Source organism: Coturnix japonica, chromosome 17, assembly GCF_054131305.1.
Source record: "Coturnix japonica strain WE chromosome 17, WE-NBRP24, whole genome shotgun sequence".
NCBI classification, from domain to species: domain Eukaryota; kingdom Metazoa; phylum Chordata; class Aves; order Galliformes; family Phasianidae; genus Coturnix; species Coturnix japonica.
The window spans coordinates 16,304,298-16,322,329 of NC_140679.1; the positions used below are offsets into that span (position 1 = coordinate 16,304,298).

The 18,032-nt window shown below is 41.3% G+C and overlaps 4 protein-coding genes across 19 annotated transcripts in view; 2 read left to right on the forward strand and 2 right to left on the reverse strand.

Annotated features, from left to right (window-relative positions):
* The first annotated feature begins 15 nt into the window (after window positions 1-15).
* On the forward strand, window positions 16-3,654 carry PNRC2 (proline rich nuclear receptor coactivator 2). 7 transcript variants are annotated; one of them, XR_014935367.1, is made up of 3 exons: window positions 16-145; window positions 564-769; window positions 1,465-3,654. XR_014935367.1 is itself a non-coding variant. In XM_015883354.3 (3 exons), the coding sequence occupies exon 3, from the start codon at window positions 1,483-1,485 to the stop codon at window positions 1,906-1,908; it is 426 nt and encodes a 141-aa protein (XP_015738840.2). In that variant the 5' UTR covers window positions 240-276; window positions 564-769; window positions 1,465-1,482; the 3' UTR covers window positions 1,909-3,654. The 7 variants fall into 7 exon arrangements, 1 of the variants encoding a protein (XP_015738840.2); XR_014935365.1 differs by lacking the exon at window positions 16-145 and adding an exon at window positions 240-319; XR_014935366.1 differs by lacking the exon at window positions 16-145 and adding an exon at window positions 240-315.
* A 485-nt stretch (window positions 3,655-4,139) lies between these two features.
* SRSF10 (serine and arginine rich splicing factor 10) lies at window positions 4,140-14,528 on the reverse strand. 9 transcript variants are annotated; one of them, XM_085518609.1, is made up of 7 exons: window positions 14,353-14,528; window positions 12,552-12,658; window positions 10,851-10,952; window positions 9,034-9,196; window positions 8,680-8,730; window positions 8,403-8,504; window positions 4,140-5,351 (listed from the first exon to the last, which is right to left on the reverse strand). In XM_085518609.1, the coding sequence occupies exons 1-7, from the start codon at window positions 14,415-14,417 to the stop codon at window positions 5,333-5,335; spliced, it is 609 nt and encodes a 202-aa protein (XP_085374735.1). In that variant the 5' UTR covers window positions 14,418-14,528; the 3' UTR covers window positions 4,140-5,332. The 9 variants fall into 9 exon arrangements, with proteins under 9 accessions (XP_085374735.1, XP_085374734.1, XP_085374737.1 ...); XM_085518608.1 differs by having other exon boundaries at window positions 8,680-8,733; XM_085518612.1 differs by lacking the exon at window positions 4,140-5,351 and adding an exon at window positions 11,741-12,102 and having other exon boundaries at window positions 6,320-8,504; window positions 8,680-8,733; window positions 10,851-10,946; window positions 12,487-12,658.
* A 145-nt stretch (window positions 14,529-14,673) lies between these two features.
* The window catches only part of GRHL3 (grainyhead like transcription factor 3), an 81,067-nt gene continuing 77,708 nt past the window's right edge, over window positions 14,674-18,032 (forward strand). Inside the window, exons 1-2 of one of the 2 annotated variants that reach the window (XM_032448953.2) lie at window positions 14,674-15,720; window positions 17,244-17,344. The gene's annotated coding sequence lies outside the window, so the exon portion shown is untranslated. The remainder of the gene's footprint in view (window positions 15,721-17,243; window positions 17,345-18,032) is intronic. The other variant, XR_014935355.1, reaches the window with a different exon arrangement.
* LOC107323889 (fatty acid-binding protein, liver) lies at window positions 16,133-17,867 on the reverse strand. The gene is made up of 4 exons (XM_015883355.3): window positions 17,755-17,867; window positions 16,841-17,013; window positions 16,527-16,616; window positions 16,133-16,243 (listed from the first exon to the last, which is right to left on the reverse strand). Exons 1-4 carry the CDS (start codon window positions 17,819-17,821, stop codon window positions 16,193-16,195), a joined length of 381 nt encoding a protein of 126 aa, XP_015738841.1. The 5' UTR covers window positions 17,822-17,867; the 3' UTR covers window positions 16,133-16,192.

Genomic DNA, 18,032 nt, shown 5'->3' on the forward strand with positions numbered 1-18,032 from the left:
GGAGGGAGGAGGGAGGGAGGGATCAGCCGCAGCCGGTCCGAGCTGCCGCGGGGCGGCGCCGTTGGTTCCCGCGCTGCGGGGATTCGAACCGGACCCCGCCCCATCACGCCGACGGGGGAAACTTGCCTCTCATTGGCTGCGGGGAGTACGCAGCGCGCTCCTATTGGCTGGAGAGCGGCGACTTGGGAGAAGGGAGAGGGGGAGAGGTTATAAAAGGCGACGGAAGCGGCCGCCATTTTGTGTGGGGCCGGGGACGCGGCGGGGCGGGACGTGACGGCAGCGAGCGGCGGGTCGGTTCGGTTCGGACGGGCCTGAGTGTGTGTGTGTCTGTGTGTGTGTCTGTGTGTGTGTCTGTGTTGTGCGTGTGTGTACGGAGCGGACAGCAGTCGGTAAAGGCGGGGCGCTGCGGTTGGGCCGGGTGCCGCCATGTTGTGCTCGTGACGCCATTGTTGGGGTCGGGGCGTGGATCTGGGTGAATTCCATCGTTTCTAACGTTCTTTTGTAGCTCCAAACTTGAAGGGGAAAAGTTGTTCCCCGTGTCTGACTCCAGACTCTTCCTGCAGCTGTGACTTCTCCCCTTGGAGTTTAGTGCCGAGAAGCTGATGTTGGCTTCGGCTGCCTGGCTGAATACGGCGGATCGGCCCATGAAAACCTGCGCCCGGAGCCAAAGGAAGGAGAGCAGCGAAAGGCAGCACCTGCTATTGCAGGCTTGGAAGCAAGAAAGGGGGCGAGGATTGGAGAGCGTGGAGTCGGAAACGGCCACTGAGAGGTAACTGAGATGTGCAGGGATGGGATGGTTCAGGGGACACAGCCGTGACAGCGCCTGGCTTTTCTTTCAGGTCCAGTTACAAACGGCTGCTTCACACTTGAGCGTTTTCAGTTCAGTTGTGGTTTTTAACTCGTGTCCCACAGCTGTGCTCACATCTGTGCTGCTTCCTCATCTCCTGCCGGAAAAATCTGCTCTGGAACGTATCTCATGCCTACATTGCCTTCACTGACTGTACCTGCTTAGGAATATCAGCAGTTAAAAGTAGTATTTGTTAGACTGGGGCATGCCTTTATCCGTGCAGATTTCTCTCTAAGTATAACATAGGCTTGGTTTAAATGTCTTCAGTGTTAACCCTTTCATTTGACGTTGTTTTGTGAACAGTGCACCTTTCACATTTTCCTAGTAGTGCAGTTTGTGGAGGGAATTAGTGGCACGTCCAGTGGTTGGGCTGTGCAGAGGAGCAGCTTTTTCATCAATAGGTAGACAGAGCTGTGTATTGATGAAGGACTGGTCTGTATCCAGTTCCTGAAGGATGGATCAGTGCATGATGACCAGCAGATCAGCCATTAGCAGCAGAATTGTTAAGCCATTGTAGAGGGAGTATCTGCCACTAGGAAGATACATTGCACTGTAGTTCAGTTTTCATGGGTTTAAAAAAGGAAAAGAAAAATACAAACTTTTCCCTTTCTTTACAGGTGACATTTAACTTGAAAATGGGTGGCGGAGAGAGGTTCAACATTCCAGTTCCCCAGTCTAGAAATATTACCAAGAACCATCAACAACTTAAAAACAGGCAGAAGAATAAAGACCAGAATTCACAGATGAAGAAAACCTGTATGAAGAAAGAAAGAGGACATGGATGCAACTCCTTGTCTGGTGCATGGCAGGCCATGCAGAAGGCAGGAAAGAACAACATTCATTTCCCCTGTAATCAAAATTGGAGTCCTGATTTATCAAACCGTAACCTATTTTTCTCACCTCAGACCAATCAGAACTATGCAGGAGCAAAGTTTAGTGAACCACCCTCACCAAGTGTTCTTCCCAAGCCACCAAGCCACTGGGTGCCTGTTTCTTTTAAACCTTCTGATAAAGAAATAATGACATTTCAGCTTAAAACATTGCTAAAAGTCCAGGCTTGAGATGGAACTATAAATGATAAAAGATTTATCAATTAGTTATTTGAATTTACAGGCTCCAACTTTGAGGCTAGCTATTCAGAAGTGCAGATGCACGGGTAACAGGACTAAATGTTCTTGCTGCATGTAGTTGGAAGAGAAGGAGGCAGGTAGGGACGCTTACATTCCCAATGTTTTACCTCAAAAGTTGTGTGCTTTCTTGATTTTGCTATTACATAGGGAATCTCTCAAAAATTAATTTGATTAAATCCTAGGCTGTCACCATTTACTGTAAGAGTTAATGGGACTGTCCCTAAAAATTGGAATTGAGAGTCCTTGTTAACAGCATTGGAAGGCCAACTTTTGCTGAACTTGATGCAGCATTAACTGGAAAAAACAAACACTCTGCAAGCTTTAATGAGGTGCTCTGCCTTTGCCTTTTCACCTCTTATCAGATTTTCTAGTTAAAACTCTTCTGAGCAGCAATTCGTAGTGAAAATGCAAAGAGGATTTGTTTTTTTCAGACCTTTGAGATCTGACACTCAAGCTTGTGACTAAAATTTAGTTTTAAGAAACATTTCTACGTGTTCTTGAAAAAAGGTGGAAGAACACAGTAAAGAAGTCTGTATCTCAGTCTCTCTTCAGCTCCAGCAGTATTTCATTGCAACCTCAACAAATTAGACTGCCAGTTAATGACACGTTTTGCATTGCCAGGTGACTGCCAGAAATTCCCCAAATTCTTTGTATTCTGATGCACTGATAAGTTCTAAATTCTTTTTTTTTTCCTGTTTTGTATAATTTTGTAATTGTGAGAAAGCTGGAGAGTGGTTACTTATAACTTTAAATTGGTTACTCTACAATTACTTTAAGTTACAGTATCTTATGTAGGTATATGATGTTTTCATAGGGAAAAGAGAGCCATGTAAATAAGTGTAATACTTTGTAGCATATGTAAATTTATGCTGGGCTTTCCTGCATAGAGGTATTTTTAGAACAAAAGTGGTAAATGGAAGGTGGCCATGCTGAGTACGTGGCCGGATCTAAAAGAAAAGAATTATTTTGTTAAACACAAAAGGACATTTATAGATGTAGCCTTGGACTTAATATACAGTGAATGTGTACATTTTATGTGGTCATGGGATGATTTTTAAATAAATGCAGTGCAAAAGATAATTATTTAGAATTTTGTAGTGAAATCTTAAAGCGTGCTTAAGTTTAAGATACTTCTGCTCTGGATGTCGTGCTGATAATCATCTTGGGTGTATCGCAACACCAAGAACAGAGTCTGATGACACTGAAGTATTGTTAAAATGTTTGTTTCTAAAATGAATCAATGCTACGTTTTGTCCCATATTTACTAAAATTTGCGGAGCTCAGCAATTGGGGCAGTTGTCAACATGTTGATTTCTGTGCTGTCACAGTTCAGCTGATCCTGTAGCATAAACAACTGGACTGTAATAGTTAGTCTGAAGTTATGCAAAAATCCAGTAACTGAAAAAGTGGTTTAACTTGAAAGGGAATTTTGCTGATTTATGGAATGTGACTTTAAATGTTTTTCTGTGCATTCAAATGCAGTGGCAGCTGGTTGAATGCTTATGGATGTTATTCAGAATGTGATGGAATTGGCTGTCTTTAAACTCAAGTCTTTTTGATCTGGACCTTTCCCAGTGTAAGAGCTGTACCCCAGTTATAATTGTGTGTACTCTTTTGTCATTTACTGCATGTGTGCAAATTGGAAGTGAAAAAAAAAATAAACTAAACTTCCCCTTCCTCCCCTCCCCCCAAACGTTTTATTTTAAGATGGTAGTGGAAAAGTGGGATGGCATCCTTTGTATGGAGTTCTATAAAGTAATGACATTTTCAAATACCAATTAACTTAGCGAATGCTGCCATTCGTATGTATGTTCTTTATGTCTCTTGAGGCTACAGATGTCCGAGGAACCTGGAAGTTACTTAACAGTGAAGGTTGTTTTTTTTGAATGATAGCCTTCTCATTCATGTCTTGCCCGTGATTTATGAACACAGAGCTCAAGAACTAATTCCAGTGGAATTAAGAAAAACTGTCAAGCTGTGCTCCAGAAAGCTGGGCTCACAAGCAAGACAGCTCAGTCTGAGCAGATGCAGCTCAGGTTTAGCTGGGTAGAGCTGCACTCATGCTAGAGCTAGAGGGGAAACATCCTTAATTATTTCAGTGCTTGGTGATCAATTTGCAACAGACTACAGCTGTATTAATTAAGTCAGAAGGTGCTCTCAAGTTATAGTCAAAACTTGTACATTTTATTCCCAATTCACAGGGTTATTTGCACAGATGGAACACAAAACTCAAGAAGAAAGGATGTGTATGAATAAAACATTAGCATCTTTTGATCAAACACACTACAGGGTACATTATTTTCCCTTCCTATTATAGTCTCATCAGTAAGAGCATCTCTAGACAATTATTATAGCAATGGACTACAGACTTTTTAAGCATGTTACAAGATAAATGGAGAAAAACAGCAAATATTAATGGGTGATTATGTCCTAAAAATGTGTAATTTTTTTTTTCCTTTGTACTTCAAACAGTCATCTGCAACATTCCTGCCAAAAATCATACAGCAGTGCTGCAGCATTTATCAACCCAGTTGGCCTCTGAATGTACTCCAAGCTGGTACCCCAGGCTAAACATTAAGAAAAAAAAAGCTCTTCCCAAGAGCAGAGTTTAAAATAACATTTAAGTTGAAAATTTCCACTTTGAAGAAAGCCATTATACTGCACATTGAAACATATTTAAGACATAGAAAGGATAACATTTAGCTTTCAGAGACCAGTCTGCCATAGTCCCTAGTTTGAACACCCAGCTACTTAGCCACTAAGATTTTTAATTATCAGTCGGGTGCATGGACTTTTAGTGAAAAAGAAGTTCCAATAGAGCCTTCTATTACTGCTGAGATAAATCAATATTCTGCAAATATTTTGGAGCACAGCCGTTACTTTCAGCAGAATTTTACATACTACTTCAATTCTACAAATTTTGCAGGAATGACAAAATCTAGTTTACCACAGAGAAACATAATTCCCACCATTCTCGAGACTCCAAAAGAAAGATGCTTATACATGATCTTTTGTAGCCTGCATGTTCTTGCATTCCAGCTGTGCATAACCTGCAGGTAGCTTGCATGAGACAGGCTACTGTGTGGTTTTTTTTTGAGCAGGAATAGGATGCCTGCATCAAGGAAGGGAGATGTTATCTACATGGGCTGTGGCTTGACTTGCATGAATGCGTAAACATTCCCTGCCCTTTTGGCCACATCCTGCTAACTCGTCCCCAACTGAAAGGCCCACAGAACAGCTTCTTCACAATTTTTCCATGGGAGCAAGAACTAGGACAACATCTTTATTCATGCACTCTTGAAACATCGTGGGTTTGTGTTCGGCTTTTCTGGCTTGTTCATATACACAAGTCAAGTCAAAGTTTAGTCCTACCTCTGGGAGAGAAAGAAAGAACCATCAGAACTGTCAGATACTGCATTATACTTGCAATGAATTGGATTTTCAAAACAAAAAAATTAAACTGTGCTATATACAAATGTTGAGGCACACAATATAAGGACATGCTGACACAATTATTAAGGTATGTCACTATCACTCTTTCAACACAAATTAGAAACAGCCTGGACTACAAAGATGTTCTCCCTCCCTGAAGTTGTATCTGTAGTTCTGGCTGGGCTAATGTGAGCTGTAGGTGCAGCAATCCTCTGCAGGCTGCTGATTAAAACATAACCGCACGCTCCCAACAGAACAGTGCACCACTTAAACAGAATTTTAGTTCTGAAGAGCATATTCATTTATAGAAGCTTAAGAAGTGTGTTTTCTGCTGTTGCAAGCCATTTCTATGCACAACTACAATATTCACAGCTCAGTGACTGTTAAGCCCACTCTTACACTTCCTAAGCATTCAAGTGATTCTCAGAATAGTTTTTATTCAGTGGTTGACAAAGGACCAGTTGTATGTACCACGGGCGCCAGGAGGCAGTGTGAATTCTAAGCATCAATGTTGCTACAGAACCACTGCTGGCATTTCTTTAATATAACAAATGTAAAACAATGAGCCACTGCAAGAAATTTATTTATATGGGAAACTTCAGTCACTGATTTTCAGTTGTTCATAACCTGACTAATATCTGAATTAAAACCATAGGGGTGTCTGTCCAGTGATAATGAGAGTTAACTGAAATGTCAATATATTAGACTAAAACATACGCTTATCATTCTTATTTCATTTAGTACCCCTTTAAAAATAGAAAATGATATTTATTCAGGCAACAAATGATAAATTCCTGACTTTACTGAAATACTATAGTAAGGATTTTACTCCATAAGGGATGCACAGCTCTGTTCCTGGCCATGCCTTGGAGTCAAATTCTAAAGCTACAATAATTCCAGTGGATCAGTATTTCCTTCATTTTTTTTTTTATTACAGCATGTTTGCTAAATTTACAGCAAGCAGAAAATAAGCTGGGTCTTTAGTTATTTTGATCAAAACATTGATGTTTTAAATGTAGTACACAATATTTGTTAAAAAGAACATATAAAAATACCTTTTTAGAAGCCTCTATAAGAAAGGAAATACAAAGTTTAATCCCACAACTTTCCTCTGCTAGAGCTGCACACTACTGCTACAGTTTTAAATAGACTTTATGCTGTTTTTAAACTATACATCCAGGAAAGTCTACAAAACTAAAGGAACGTGCATATAAATGATTGCATAGCAGAACATGAACATTAACTGCAAACAGTAAAGAAAATAGTTAGAAATACTACAAACGTACTAAGGTTCCTAGAATCAATCCCCTAAGCACGTTCTGCCACTAACATTTAAAAGCCATTTGCATTTCTTGAAAGGCCCTGCTGAAAACACTGAATCCAAACCCTAAAACATTTCTCTAAAAATCATCTGTTTGAAATCTGTGTCTTCATACACTGCTACACGAGCACCGGGTGTTTGCTGCTGGCTTTTTGAGATAAAGGAAAAAAAACAAAACAATGCCAAAAGCCATTTTCATAACAAAATATCTTGTCTTCTTCTAGAGAAATACTGTTAAGATTACACACTGGTTTTGTAATTTTTCACATTCAATTTACTAAATGTACTGTATTAGTGAAACTAAATAACTAGAATGCAGCTCTTGTTCATATCCAACTTTAAACGCTTGTTCTTAAGTAAAATGAAATTTTGTAACTAAACCACTATCCATTCAGAGGAAGAAGTGATTCAGACTTGCTTCTCTAGACACTTCAGTGTATAAAAGCAAGCCTTTTTTTACTCAAGAAGAGAGATGGCTGCAGTTTTATACCTATGAATACACCAACTAACCACAGGAGTCATTGGCATAAAAGTTGAGTTCTTATATACTGTACACACACAACTCAAAACAATCTACTTGTATCTAACAGCAGAAAAACTAAGCAATTTCATGGTTAACTGCTCACTAAAATGTAGAATAGATACAAAAACTGCGTAAAATGTACACACAACCTAGTATTTAGTTGCTCTGTCATTTTCTGGAATCTGAATTTAATTTTCCATTTCAAGGTGTCCCCTCCCCCCTCACACGTTTCGTATTAGCAGCCAGGCCAAGAGCAGCGAGGCCTCTTTCCTGACAAGTCACAACACTGCACAACCTCAGACTGAGCTTCCAAGCCCAACTGTCTCTCCGTGCAGTAACTGCAGCAGCACCATCTCTCCAGATGGCAGAGGAATTTCAAACACCCCTCTCCACAGAGCTCCATTTAACAACCTACTTGTCATTGGGCATGGCAAATACAGAAACCTGCCTTTGAACAACGGAGACATAGAATTACCAGTCTGCATTTCACAGCAGTCAGTGTTGCACTACAGCTGTCCAGTTTTCCATTTTACCACGTTTAGCATTAAAGAACACGTTAAACAGTTGGTTTAACTGTTCAGTACAAACTGGTATCAATTGCTATGGGCATGACATTTTCAACAAGACAATGTTGCAAATTACGACCAATCAAGTCATCACCAATATCTAAGCATTAAAAATGCAAATCTTTACAAAAATATACATTGAGACACCACAATCAATTCAGTAGCTGCCCATAACACGTAACCAAGAGAACATTCTCTCTCTCTCTCCCTCTGTTTCAGTGGCTGCTCCACACTGTTTTAAATTTTAACCATTGTCTGCTACAGGGAAAACTGACAAAGAAAAGATTTTTTTTTAGCACTGTTGCAACATCATATTCCTGATAATTTAAGTAAACTGAACTGTGTGTAAATGAATCTTACATGCCTAAAGCCAACATGGATTCACTATTAGTGGCCACTGGACTTGGGACTAGTCCAAGACCTGGATCTGGATTTTGATCTAGATCTAGAAAGTGATCTTGACTGTGATTTGGATCTAGCTGGTTCTTTTTTTCTCGACTCCTTTTCATATCTTGAGCTGGACTTATAGTGTGTTTTAGAATCTGTTTTAGAAGTGCCTCTAGATTTGGTGTGAGATGCAGACCTAGACCGTGATTTAGCCTTCATTTCTTTCTTGGGCTGTGACTTGGATCGTGATCTTGAATTGGACTTAGATCTTGAAAAAGATCGATTGCGGTGTTTGAACCTATCAGAATAAAGGGGAGAGAGGAGATTTGAATGTAAAATCACTATTCTTAGACATCTAAGTACATTAAAAATTGTATACCATTTTTGCAGGAGAAACTTTTTTTTTTTTAAACCTACAGTTAGGGAATACAGTGATCTAGTTTTTAATGTAAAAAATGTAAGAATTACTTTACCTATCATTGTCCGAATGGCTTCTGCTACGACGAGGTCTTCCAGTAGGTCTACTGCTAGAAGGGTACATCAGAAAAAGTAAACGGTGACAAATACCCACGTATGTAAACAAGTGATCAATAGTTGGTTTTTTTTGTTTTTTTTTTAAAAAACAAACAAACATGCATTTGCTTTTTAGTTATCTTTTGATGAATCATAAAGTCATTTCACTCAGTGTCTGATTTGATGCAGCATGCAATCACATCACTTCCACAAGACATTTCAAAAAAAGAAAATTCAAAATTTTTAATAATTAAGTAGCCAGTGTGGTGTTTTTGCTCCAAGACACTGCCGTGATGTTGAAGCACTACACTTACTTTCTGGGACTATATGATCTTCTATAGCTGTAATCAAAAGAGCGACTTCTAGATCGTCTCCTTTCATAACTCCGACTTCGAGATCGCCTGTATCTGTCATAATCATCGTAACGAGAAGAACTGTACAGGTTTCTCCCCTCCTTGGCTTTCATTTGATTTGGTGCTGGGGAAAAAAAAGCCATATCTAACATATAAAATTTTTTAAAAAGAACCCTACCTTCCACTTAGTGACAGCACTACTGCTACCCATGTACTTGACATTTAGTAAAAGACCTAGTAGTGATTCACTTATGAAAAGGAAAGGAAAAAGAAAGAGGAGAGAGGTTGCAGTAAGCCACTTGCATTTTGCTGCTTTAAATGCTGGACAAAAGCATTGTTGCCTTGTGAGTAATATCAATCCAGAAAGAAAGCAAACAAACCCAAAAAACAACCCCCACACCACCAAAACAACCCAGAGGAAGACAGAGAAAAACATCACAAGCAGTAACTACACTGGAATGCTTCAGAGAGCCAGGAACACAGAATTGGTTCTGTAATGCCATTTCAGGCTGCCTGAAAAACTGAACCTGTAAGACATCCCAGCAGTGCTGAATTCGCCTAAGAAACAGCAGCTAACAGTGCATTAATTAAACACAGTACCATAAACCTGATCCATAGTCTTAATTATTAAAAGTCAGCTTATACAGAAGCTGCAATGGATGATGCCACACAGAGAAGTTTGATTCTACAAGTATCCCTCTCTCCTATATAACAGTGCACATTCACTCTGTAACTTTAATATTAAATTAATTAGATAGAATGAATGAAATTAGAAGTTTTATGTTTTAACAACAAAAAAAAGCAGAGCTATCTTTCTTTTGTATTAAATCCCATTTTCATTCAAATGCAGAGGCCACAGTCCAGGGATTTTAAATGTACCATGCTGTACAGACCACTCCGTGCATTAACAGCTACCACCTTCATGAGTTAACTGCTCCTATTGACAACACTAAAGTAGAAGAATTTTTTTTTGTTGTTCAGAAACTTAAAAGAAATCTCAGTGTTTACATACAGGACAGATGCTTGTTGTGCAGAGTACATCATTTCCATTGAGTCCAGGAGAAGCCAAATGTGCATGTTTCAAGGGCTACTTTGATAGTTTTAATTGAAAAATCTTTAAAGCACTTTTATTAACAAGCTGCACGTGAATATTATAATTCTGTTCTATTTGAATAGGTAGGCATGTCTTGTACTCCTCAAAAGCATCTTTTTTTTAATATATGATATCTGTAGCTATTTATATATTGAGAGTTCATTCATGAGTAACACATAGAAACTCCCTAACAGCCATTTCTTCAGCAAACAAGACTTATGTTCCAAGATGAAACAAGATGCCTTGAAATTAATTTTCCTGAAACCAAATGAAAATGAAGATGTTACCTCAATCCTGGAAACTGGACCACACTGGGAAATGTCAACAAAGAATCAAGAACACACTTCAGCATAATAGAAACATTGCAGTGCTTTAAAATCAGGTAATTTGTGAAATTTTTGAGTGTGTTCCTGAAAAAAAAAATAGCTGGACAGCCGCACAGTGAGTTAAGTACATTCGGCCAGTAGCAAGAATTAGATTGCAGGCACTGTTACACTTAGCTAGCTGTTTTTAATTAGCCAAAATACATTAATAACGTGTCTCCAATCCCAACCATCCTTCAATAAAAGGAAACAAACCACAACCACGTACTATTTGTATATCAGTAATAATGTACCACAACAATGAATAACAGGTGCAGTGTCACCCAGCTCTGATGGATAAGTCACACCCATGGAGCACTTACTCTTCCGATCGCCCTGTGCAAACTGGATTTCTATCTGCCGACCACAGATCCACTTTCGGTCCAAATTATGGAGAGCATCTTCTGCATCGCGGACGTCTTCAAATGTGGGGAGTGTTAAGGTACTTGAGAGCGTGAGTCATTTACACATTTGGTATTGAAAAGAAAGCAGTTATTTTCTAGCCTTACAAGCCATTATTTCTGGATGTTTTGGTCACACTGGCATGTACTGCAGCTTTTTTAAAATATATATATATTTAATTTTTTTTAATTAACCACCAACTATCTGAGACTCCCTATAATAAAACTAAAAACTCACAACACAGCCATGAACTTACCAATTAGCAAGCAATTGCTATGCAATACCCCAGTGTTCTTCTTCTTCCACTTGTAAGGAAGAAAACTGCACCCTTTTCAAAAATGCATTATTTGTTAACGGTGATGCAAATCTGCATTACACTGACTTTACTGAAAAGCAATCTTAGTTCTCAAGTTGCTCGGCACACAAACAATAGAAATCAATATTTGTCTATTAATTATAAAATTGGGATGAAACCCCTGCACTACCAATGTTCAGAAACAGAATAATCACTAATTTTTCTGTGTGGGATTGATTGCTGCTTTAACCCGCACACCTTCTGGCTATGGGGCAAAGAGCCAGTTGCCTTTCTTCTCACAGTAACTCAGTTCAGCAGCATCTATGCAGAAAATAAACTATCAAGTAGTAGGTGTAAGTATCTCCATTACCAAAGAATGAATGCACTTTCGTTCCAGACCACAGTTATGACAGCACTCACAATGTAACAGGTTTTGTCAATGGACTAAACCAGCATCATTCATCAAATTACTGCTCACATGACAAACAGAAGAAAAACTGTTACTCTGTAGGATACATCGGGTATGACTCCTTTAAGCTTGGCCACCATTCAACTTCATCTTGACCTTTAACTCTTTAAGGGCTTGTCAGAAGGACTTGTCATGAGATGCTTGGCCAAAAATGACAGATGGCTTTATCTTTTACTTTGAAAAACAACCTTTTCCCCCTTTTGTAGATAAAGCGAAGCTTTGTCTCCCATTATGGCTTGTCCTTCTTCCAGCTTTTCTTTATTTTTTCTTTTCCCAAACTGTCCCTTCTCTTCAAGCCTGATCCTTAAGAGGTCTTTGGCTTGTCTACTTGCCTCAATTCTTGAACTCTACTCTAAAGGTTCTTTCATGCTTTCTCTTTGGGGTCGCCATTACTGTACAGCTCTACATTCTGAGGCAACAACAGAGGACAGTAAATTAGGGGACAATATTAAAGAAAGTTCACCTCATTTTTTATACAATCTGCTTTTGATCAAGTGATTCCAGTTCCCATTTGTTAAATTAACAATAAAAACTAGCCACAATTTGCTAAGCGCAAGTTTACTTACGTACCAGTTATAATAGCAACCTGGTAGACAATTCTGAGTCATTTCAATCACATAACATCAATTTCAGTGACATAAGTAAGTTTATATATTACTGGGCTTGATTTAAGTTTTGCAAAAAGGCAAAGAAAATTTGAGAAAAGTTAATCTTAAAAAAATAACGACACACATATAAGACACTTATCAGATACAACACAAAAGTAAACCGCTTTGTCACGTAGATATGTTACCTCTTACACAAACTTGAATTTCAAACTTCAACACCCCTCACTAATCAGCCATCTGAAGAAAGGATATTGAACATAAGCAAATCCTCTGGGACGACGAGTGTAGAAGTCAAGTGGAACGTATACATCAACTATAGGCCCATAACGACCAAACTCACGGCGCAAGTCTTCAGACCTAGAATACCACAAACATCTTACATGTTTTCTCACTATTTAAGGCATTATATAGATAGATATATAGATATATCTATATCTACAGTCACTCATCTTTTTGGATGGTAGAAGATGCACGTAGCAATATAATTTTGGGGGAAGCATATGAGCTGTTAGCAACACACCAGGCTTCCCAACAACACACCAAGGTTCAGGATGCTTAGGATCACCTCGGTGTTTTAAAACCAGCGCTCAGTACAGCAAACAGAGACAAGAAGTGACACACAGTAGCCAAGCCAATTCAGTGCAAAGGTGGGCAGAAAATGGAAAAAAAAAAAAGAAAAAAAAAGGAATTTAACAATTATCATCATATTAACGATTAACATTGATTCTACAAAGTGTAAACATGAACTATAATATCCAAAGGAAAAGCACAAGAATGATTTCATCACCCATACTGACTCCTATAGAATAATCAATACTTACAGCCACATCAAAGAACAAAACCGGAGTGAGAAACCATTCATGCCCTGAGGTCAGCTGCTCCAAAGATGTGGCTTTAGAGCAGAACACGGAACTGTTCAACACATTGGTGACAACACTTGAAGTAAGTGCTGCCTCCTCAACAGAGGAACTTCTCTACGTTTATTTTCTGGTGTCATTTTAGGACAACAGGGAAACATTCACGTCACATAAACACAATACTACATCAAAGAGTTACTGATGCTTATTCCTCTTTCTCATTTGTTGGGAAAATATCTACACTGTACATTATCAATGACAGTAGATGGCAATTATAACAACCAGCTTCAAGGCCTCACAATGGAACTATGTCTAAGAGGAACATTCCGTGTAACTGAAAACTTAAAAGGGAGCATTGTCAGTTAAAAACAAAGTTTGAAAATAAGCCTTCGTCCGTGACTTCTAGAAGAAAGTGATCTGCAGGCAAAGAAGAAAGAAAACCCGTGCAAGAATCGCTTTTAATTTGAAGCTACTTACATTCTTTATGGTAATAAGGTTCCTAATTCATTCAGCCATGCCTACGCCACTGTTTACTGAGCACCTTTTGTGCAGCCATTCGGGCACCGCGTCTGAGAGCTCAGGCTGGTGATTTACACAGCCAGAACTCGCAGCGACCGCCACAACCAACCGCACCGGCAACAGAGCGACCGCTGCGGAACGGAACGTACAACACAAACACTCCGACAGCCACGTGCAACACGTTTCTTGTAGTTCTCTGTCTCATTGCTAAAGTCCCCCCGTTCAGCCCCTGCGCCGCCGTTTAAGTTTTGCTACAACGTAATGATTACGGAGAAAAGCGTTTTCTTTCTCTCCCGTCGCTGAGCGCCACCGGAGGCCGCGTTCCGTTATCAACCGGCCGGAACGCTCCCGGTTACCGCAGTAACGGGCCGAACCGCACGGGGTTGCGGCACACCCAGCGGGCGGCCCCGCCGTGCCCTCGGGCGGCAGCTCCGATCCGTTTCCAGCCCGCAGATCCCGGCGGCCGCGGGCAGAGCCCCCCCCGCGCCCCCCCCGCATCCCGGCTCACGGAGCGCCCAGCTTCGTTCTCAGGGCGCCGGGAGCCGATTCCCGCACGGCGGGAGGGCGCGGGCAGCGGCCGCGGGAACGGGGCGGGCGGTCCGGCCTCGCACGGCCTAGCGAGCCCGCCAAAGCCTGCGCAGCCCCCGCGCCGCGCTGGCGCCCGCTCCGACTCACCGGGTGTCATCGGCCACGTTCCGCACGAAGAGAGACGTGTTGGGAGGGCGCAGGTAGCGCGACATGGCGGCGGCGCGAGGGGGCGGCGAGCGGCGGGGCCGGGCGCGGGGGGAACCGAGGCTGAGGAGACCCTCCGAGCTGCACGCAGCGCCACCGCCGCCCGCCCGCCGCCTCTCGCGAGACTTCCCGCGGGGCTTCCGGCGAGAGTTCCGCGCGAACTGAACCGCGCGCAGAAAGAACCAACGGCGCCAAAACCCGCGCAGCCCTCACTGCGCATGCGCCTTCGGCAGCGCCGCTCCCGCCTGGAGTCTCCGCGCATGCGCTCTGCTCCGCTCTAGGGCGGGTTGGCTTTTCCCGCCCAAAGATCGTGAGGCGCGCGCTGCTCCTCGTGCGCTGCTGAGGAGCTGAGGGGGCTGAGGGGGCTGAGGGAGCCGCGTGCGCGGGATCCTTGAGCGGAGGCGAGCGGCAGTTGTTCAGTGAAGCTGTTGTGTGGCTAGAGCAATACTGCAGGCAGTTCTGTGGTTGATACTAAATGGGCGCTGTGCCGATAAACTGTAGTTCTTCGGCTGAATTCGTTCCCTCAGGCACCATGAAGGGCTGCGTTGCGTCCTTTCAGACCCACAGACAGAAGGCGCAGCCTGCCGCTCCTGCTTGCCACAGGCTGCGTTTGTTAAAGAACATGGAGCCAGGAGAGCGTTAGAGACCAGAGTGAGGTGGGAGCGTGTGACAGAACATCCGTGAGAAAGCAGGAGAAATTGCTATTGCAGACACGTCAGGAAGCAGTGGAACCAGCAGAGTGTAGAGTGTTGAAGGGCAGGAACACCTGCTGCAAGGATTATCCCGTCAGAGCCCATAGGACTGCACGTGAGCAGTTGGAACAAATAGCAATAACATCCAGATTCTCATAAGTCCTGTGCAGGTGGCTGCATGGAAGGGGGTCGGTACCACAGCACAGTGATAGGATGGAGCTCACAATCCGGCCGCAATCATCAGGTTTGGGCCGCTTCACCTCCAGAGCCGTGCTGAGGGTTTTCCCTCATCCTTGGTGTCCCGAGGCAGAGGAGTGTTGGACTGGCAGGATGGGCACATTTGCTGGAATTGTGATGTCCTGATAATAATTTTTCTTTGGTGCCTTCAAACTAAGATGACATCGCTTTACATTCCATATGTGAATTAATGTGCCTTTACTCTGTGGCATTTTCAACCTGCGATGTATCTGCTGCCTGGAAGGCAGTGCCCCCTGCTGTACCTGCAGTCCTGTACTGAGCCTGAACTTTGGTGAGGAGCTATAACTGCAGGAGAACATTTTCAAGTGTGTGGAGAATGTCAGAATAGTCCATGAACACCACTAAGACCTTTATTCTAAAGGTAAGCAAGACTTTTATTTTAACAGCAAACACACGTATATGCATAAGCAAAGAATTGTGGTTTTGTAACTTCAGAAGTGTTCTGTCCAGTGATCTGATTGAGTTGAAGTCATTCAGGAATAAACCTGATGCGTCTCTGATTTTGTATCCTACAACTTACTGCATTTGATCATTGGAGATCGCTGTTCTGCAGGTGTGCTGTTGGAAAACCCTGTTGTGTTGTCATATGTTGCTGTGTAGTTAGCAGCAGTTACACTGTAGTTTCCAAATGGAAACGTGCCTGATTCTTATGTGGCCTCCTGCAGTCCTGATGTTTAAAAGTCTCCTTCCTGAGCTTATCAGCGTCTTGGTTTATCATTATCAAATCATCATTATTTTCTGTACTATAGAGCAGCAGCAAAGATGGACACACCTTGTAGAAAGCGCACTTTATTTTAAGGATGTAAAGATGTCACAAAGAAGGTGAGCTGTCTTTAAACTCTCTTGCTTCTTCTGACAAGTGTAACTCCACCAAAAGTAATAGTCTGTAGATGACAAATACACACAACTTGTATGTCATTTGGACTCCAGGATATCTATTCATAGTTAAGTCATTAGAAGTTTCTGTAATTCATTTATAAATCCAGATTATCACGGCAATACTAAAATTCAAAATCTGCAGATTTAAGCTTCTATTAAGAGTTCTGCAAGCAATGTACTCATTTGGGGGCAGTATTCTTTGAACGAATTGACCCCACACAAAGAGCTGATCAACAGAGAATGTATTTTCCTTCAGCATTTAATAAACCATTGTTCTCCACCACTTACCTCTACCATTTCATTTCCTTTAACTTCTTGCTCATGTGAGAATTTTTCTGATTTGCACACAAGCTTCCCATTTACCATGTGCACAGTACACTGTTGAAGCAGATTAAAAACATAAAACATGGGAGATTTTGAAATTCAGGTAGGAGATAGATAGGAATTGACTCCAGCATAGCTAGGAATTAAATGCAAGTGCTCTATTTTCATTTAATTATTTATTTTTGCTAAAGGAAATGGTAAAAACAAATCTCCCTGGTGCACAGAAAGTGAAGTGTAAGGGTGAACGGGGAGATTGACCTGTTTCTGAAATACATTACCTTTAGCTTTTTGCCATCCATAGTTGTAATGTCAGCCTCTTTTCCAAGTGTGAAGGAGTTAGTCACAGTCTGCTTGGGTGTTTTTGATGTCACAACAAAGTCATTTCCTTTTTGTTGGATTTCAACAATAGGCTTAATATCTCGAGCCATTTTGATAAGGTCTTCTGGTAGTGCTGTGAGGAAAGACAAAAAAAGGACGACTTCTATTATGAATTTGTGTATTTATATGAAATAGCAAATGAAGGTGCAGGATGTACAAACCAATAACAGAAAAAAATCTCCAAGGTTGAAGGCAGATGCTGTTTTGGGTTCCTCACTTCTCTATGGACACAGTGTTCCATTCCATCTAGGCTGTATGGATTTTGGTACTATAATGACCTTAAAGTACTTTATCATTCTGCAGGACTGGGCTTTTCAACTATAACTGAGCTTTAATTCTACTGAAGATCCATTACATACTTCAGAAAACTCAAATGTGAATGTTTTGCCATGATTGCCAAAAGGGTAAGTGCATTTTTGTTTATGCTGGTGCCTATGAAATCATAACCACCAGGCTGATTCTTTACAGATTACTAAGCAGCTGTCGCATGTATTAATCAGTAGAGCTATAGAAAGTGCCCGCTCTACTAATGTGCATTGAAAATCTGTAAGCCATTAACAAATTGATTACAGTCAAATGTATTTATAACATTATGTGTTAACCAAAATAAGTCATTTTCATATATACTTATTCTTTCCTAAGGGACTTGTCATAATTTCTTTTTTCAGATCAGACACAATAGACTTACCTGATAAGGAGTAGTTTATCACACAAACAAAAGGAACAAACAATGTAGAAATACTGTAATAAAAGATGTCTGCAAAGCAAGTGTTGCAAACGGAGCAAATTATTTTAGAAGTGACTGAACACTTACCAAGAGCTTTCAGAAATTCCTCATAGTTCTCTTGAGCGTAGACCTGCCAAGTGCCACTGAAAGCCATTGTGGATGAGGTGCAGTGTGAGGGCAGTGCTGCCAGCAGGACAGTTAGAGCTGGCTCTGGTCATTCAGGTGCTATTTATGGAAAAGGTAAGGACAGCCCAGACTGCAAGACTGCTAATTATTAACAGTGAAGTAACACTTATTAATCTTGTATTTGCTCTGAATGATCGTAACCTCTCGTTCATTCTGCTTTCTACAGAGTCCTACCTTGA

Excerpts from the sequence above, each read along its gene's own strand:
- PNRC2 (XM_015883354.3), top strand. The coding sequence starts at position 1,483 with ATGGGTGGCGGAGAGAGGTTCAACATTCCAGTTCCCCAGTCTAGAAAT.
- LOC107323889 (XM_015883355.3), bottom strand. The coding sequence starts at position 17,821 with ATGGCTTTCAGTGGCACTTGGCAGGTCTACGCTCAAGAGAACTATGAG. Across the intron at positions 17,014-17,754 it reads GGAATTTCTGAAAGCTCTTG|CACTACCAGAAGACCTTATC; the intron begins GTAAGTGTTCAG and ends CTTTCCTCACAG. Across the intron at positions 16,244-16,526 it reads AAGGAAATGAAATGGTAGAG|ACTATTACTTTTGGTGGAGT; the intron begins GTAAGTGGTGGA and ends TGTCATCTACAG.
- SRSF10 (XM_085518605.1), bottom strand. The coding sequence starts at position 14,417 with ATGTCGCGCTACCTGCGCCCTCCCAACACGTCTCTCTTCGTGCGGAAC. Across the intron at positions 8,734-9,033 it reads AGATCATATAGTCCCAGAAA|CAGTAGACCTACTGGAAGAC; the intron begins GTAAGTGTAGTG and ends GTACCCTTCTAG. Across the intron at positions 8,505-8,679 it reads AGCCATTCGGACAATGATAG|GTTCAAACACCGCAATCGAT; the intron begins GTAAAGTAATTC and ends TTATTCTGATAG.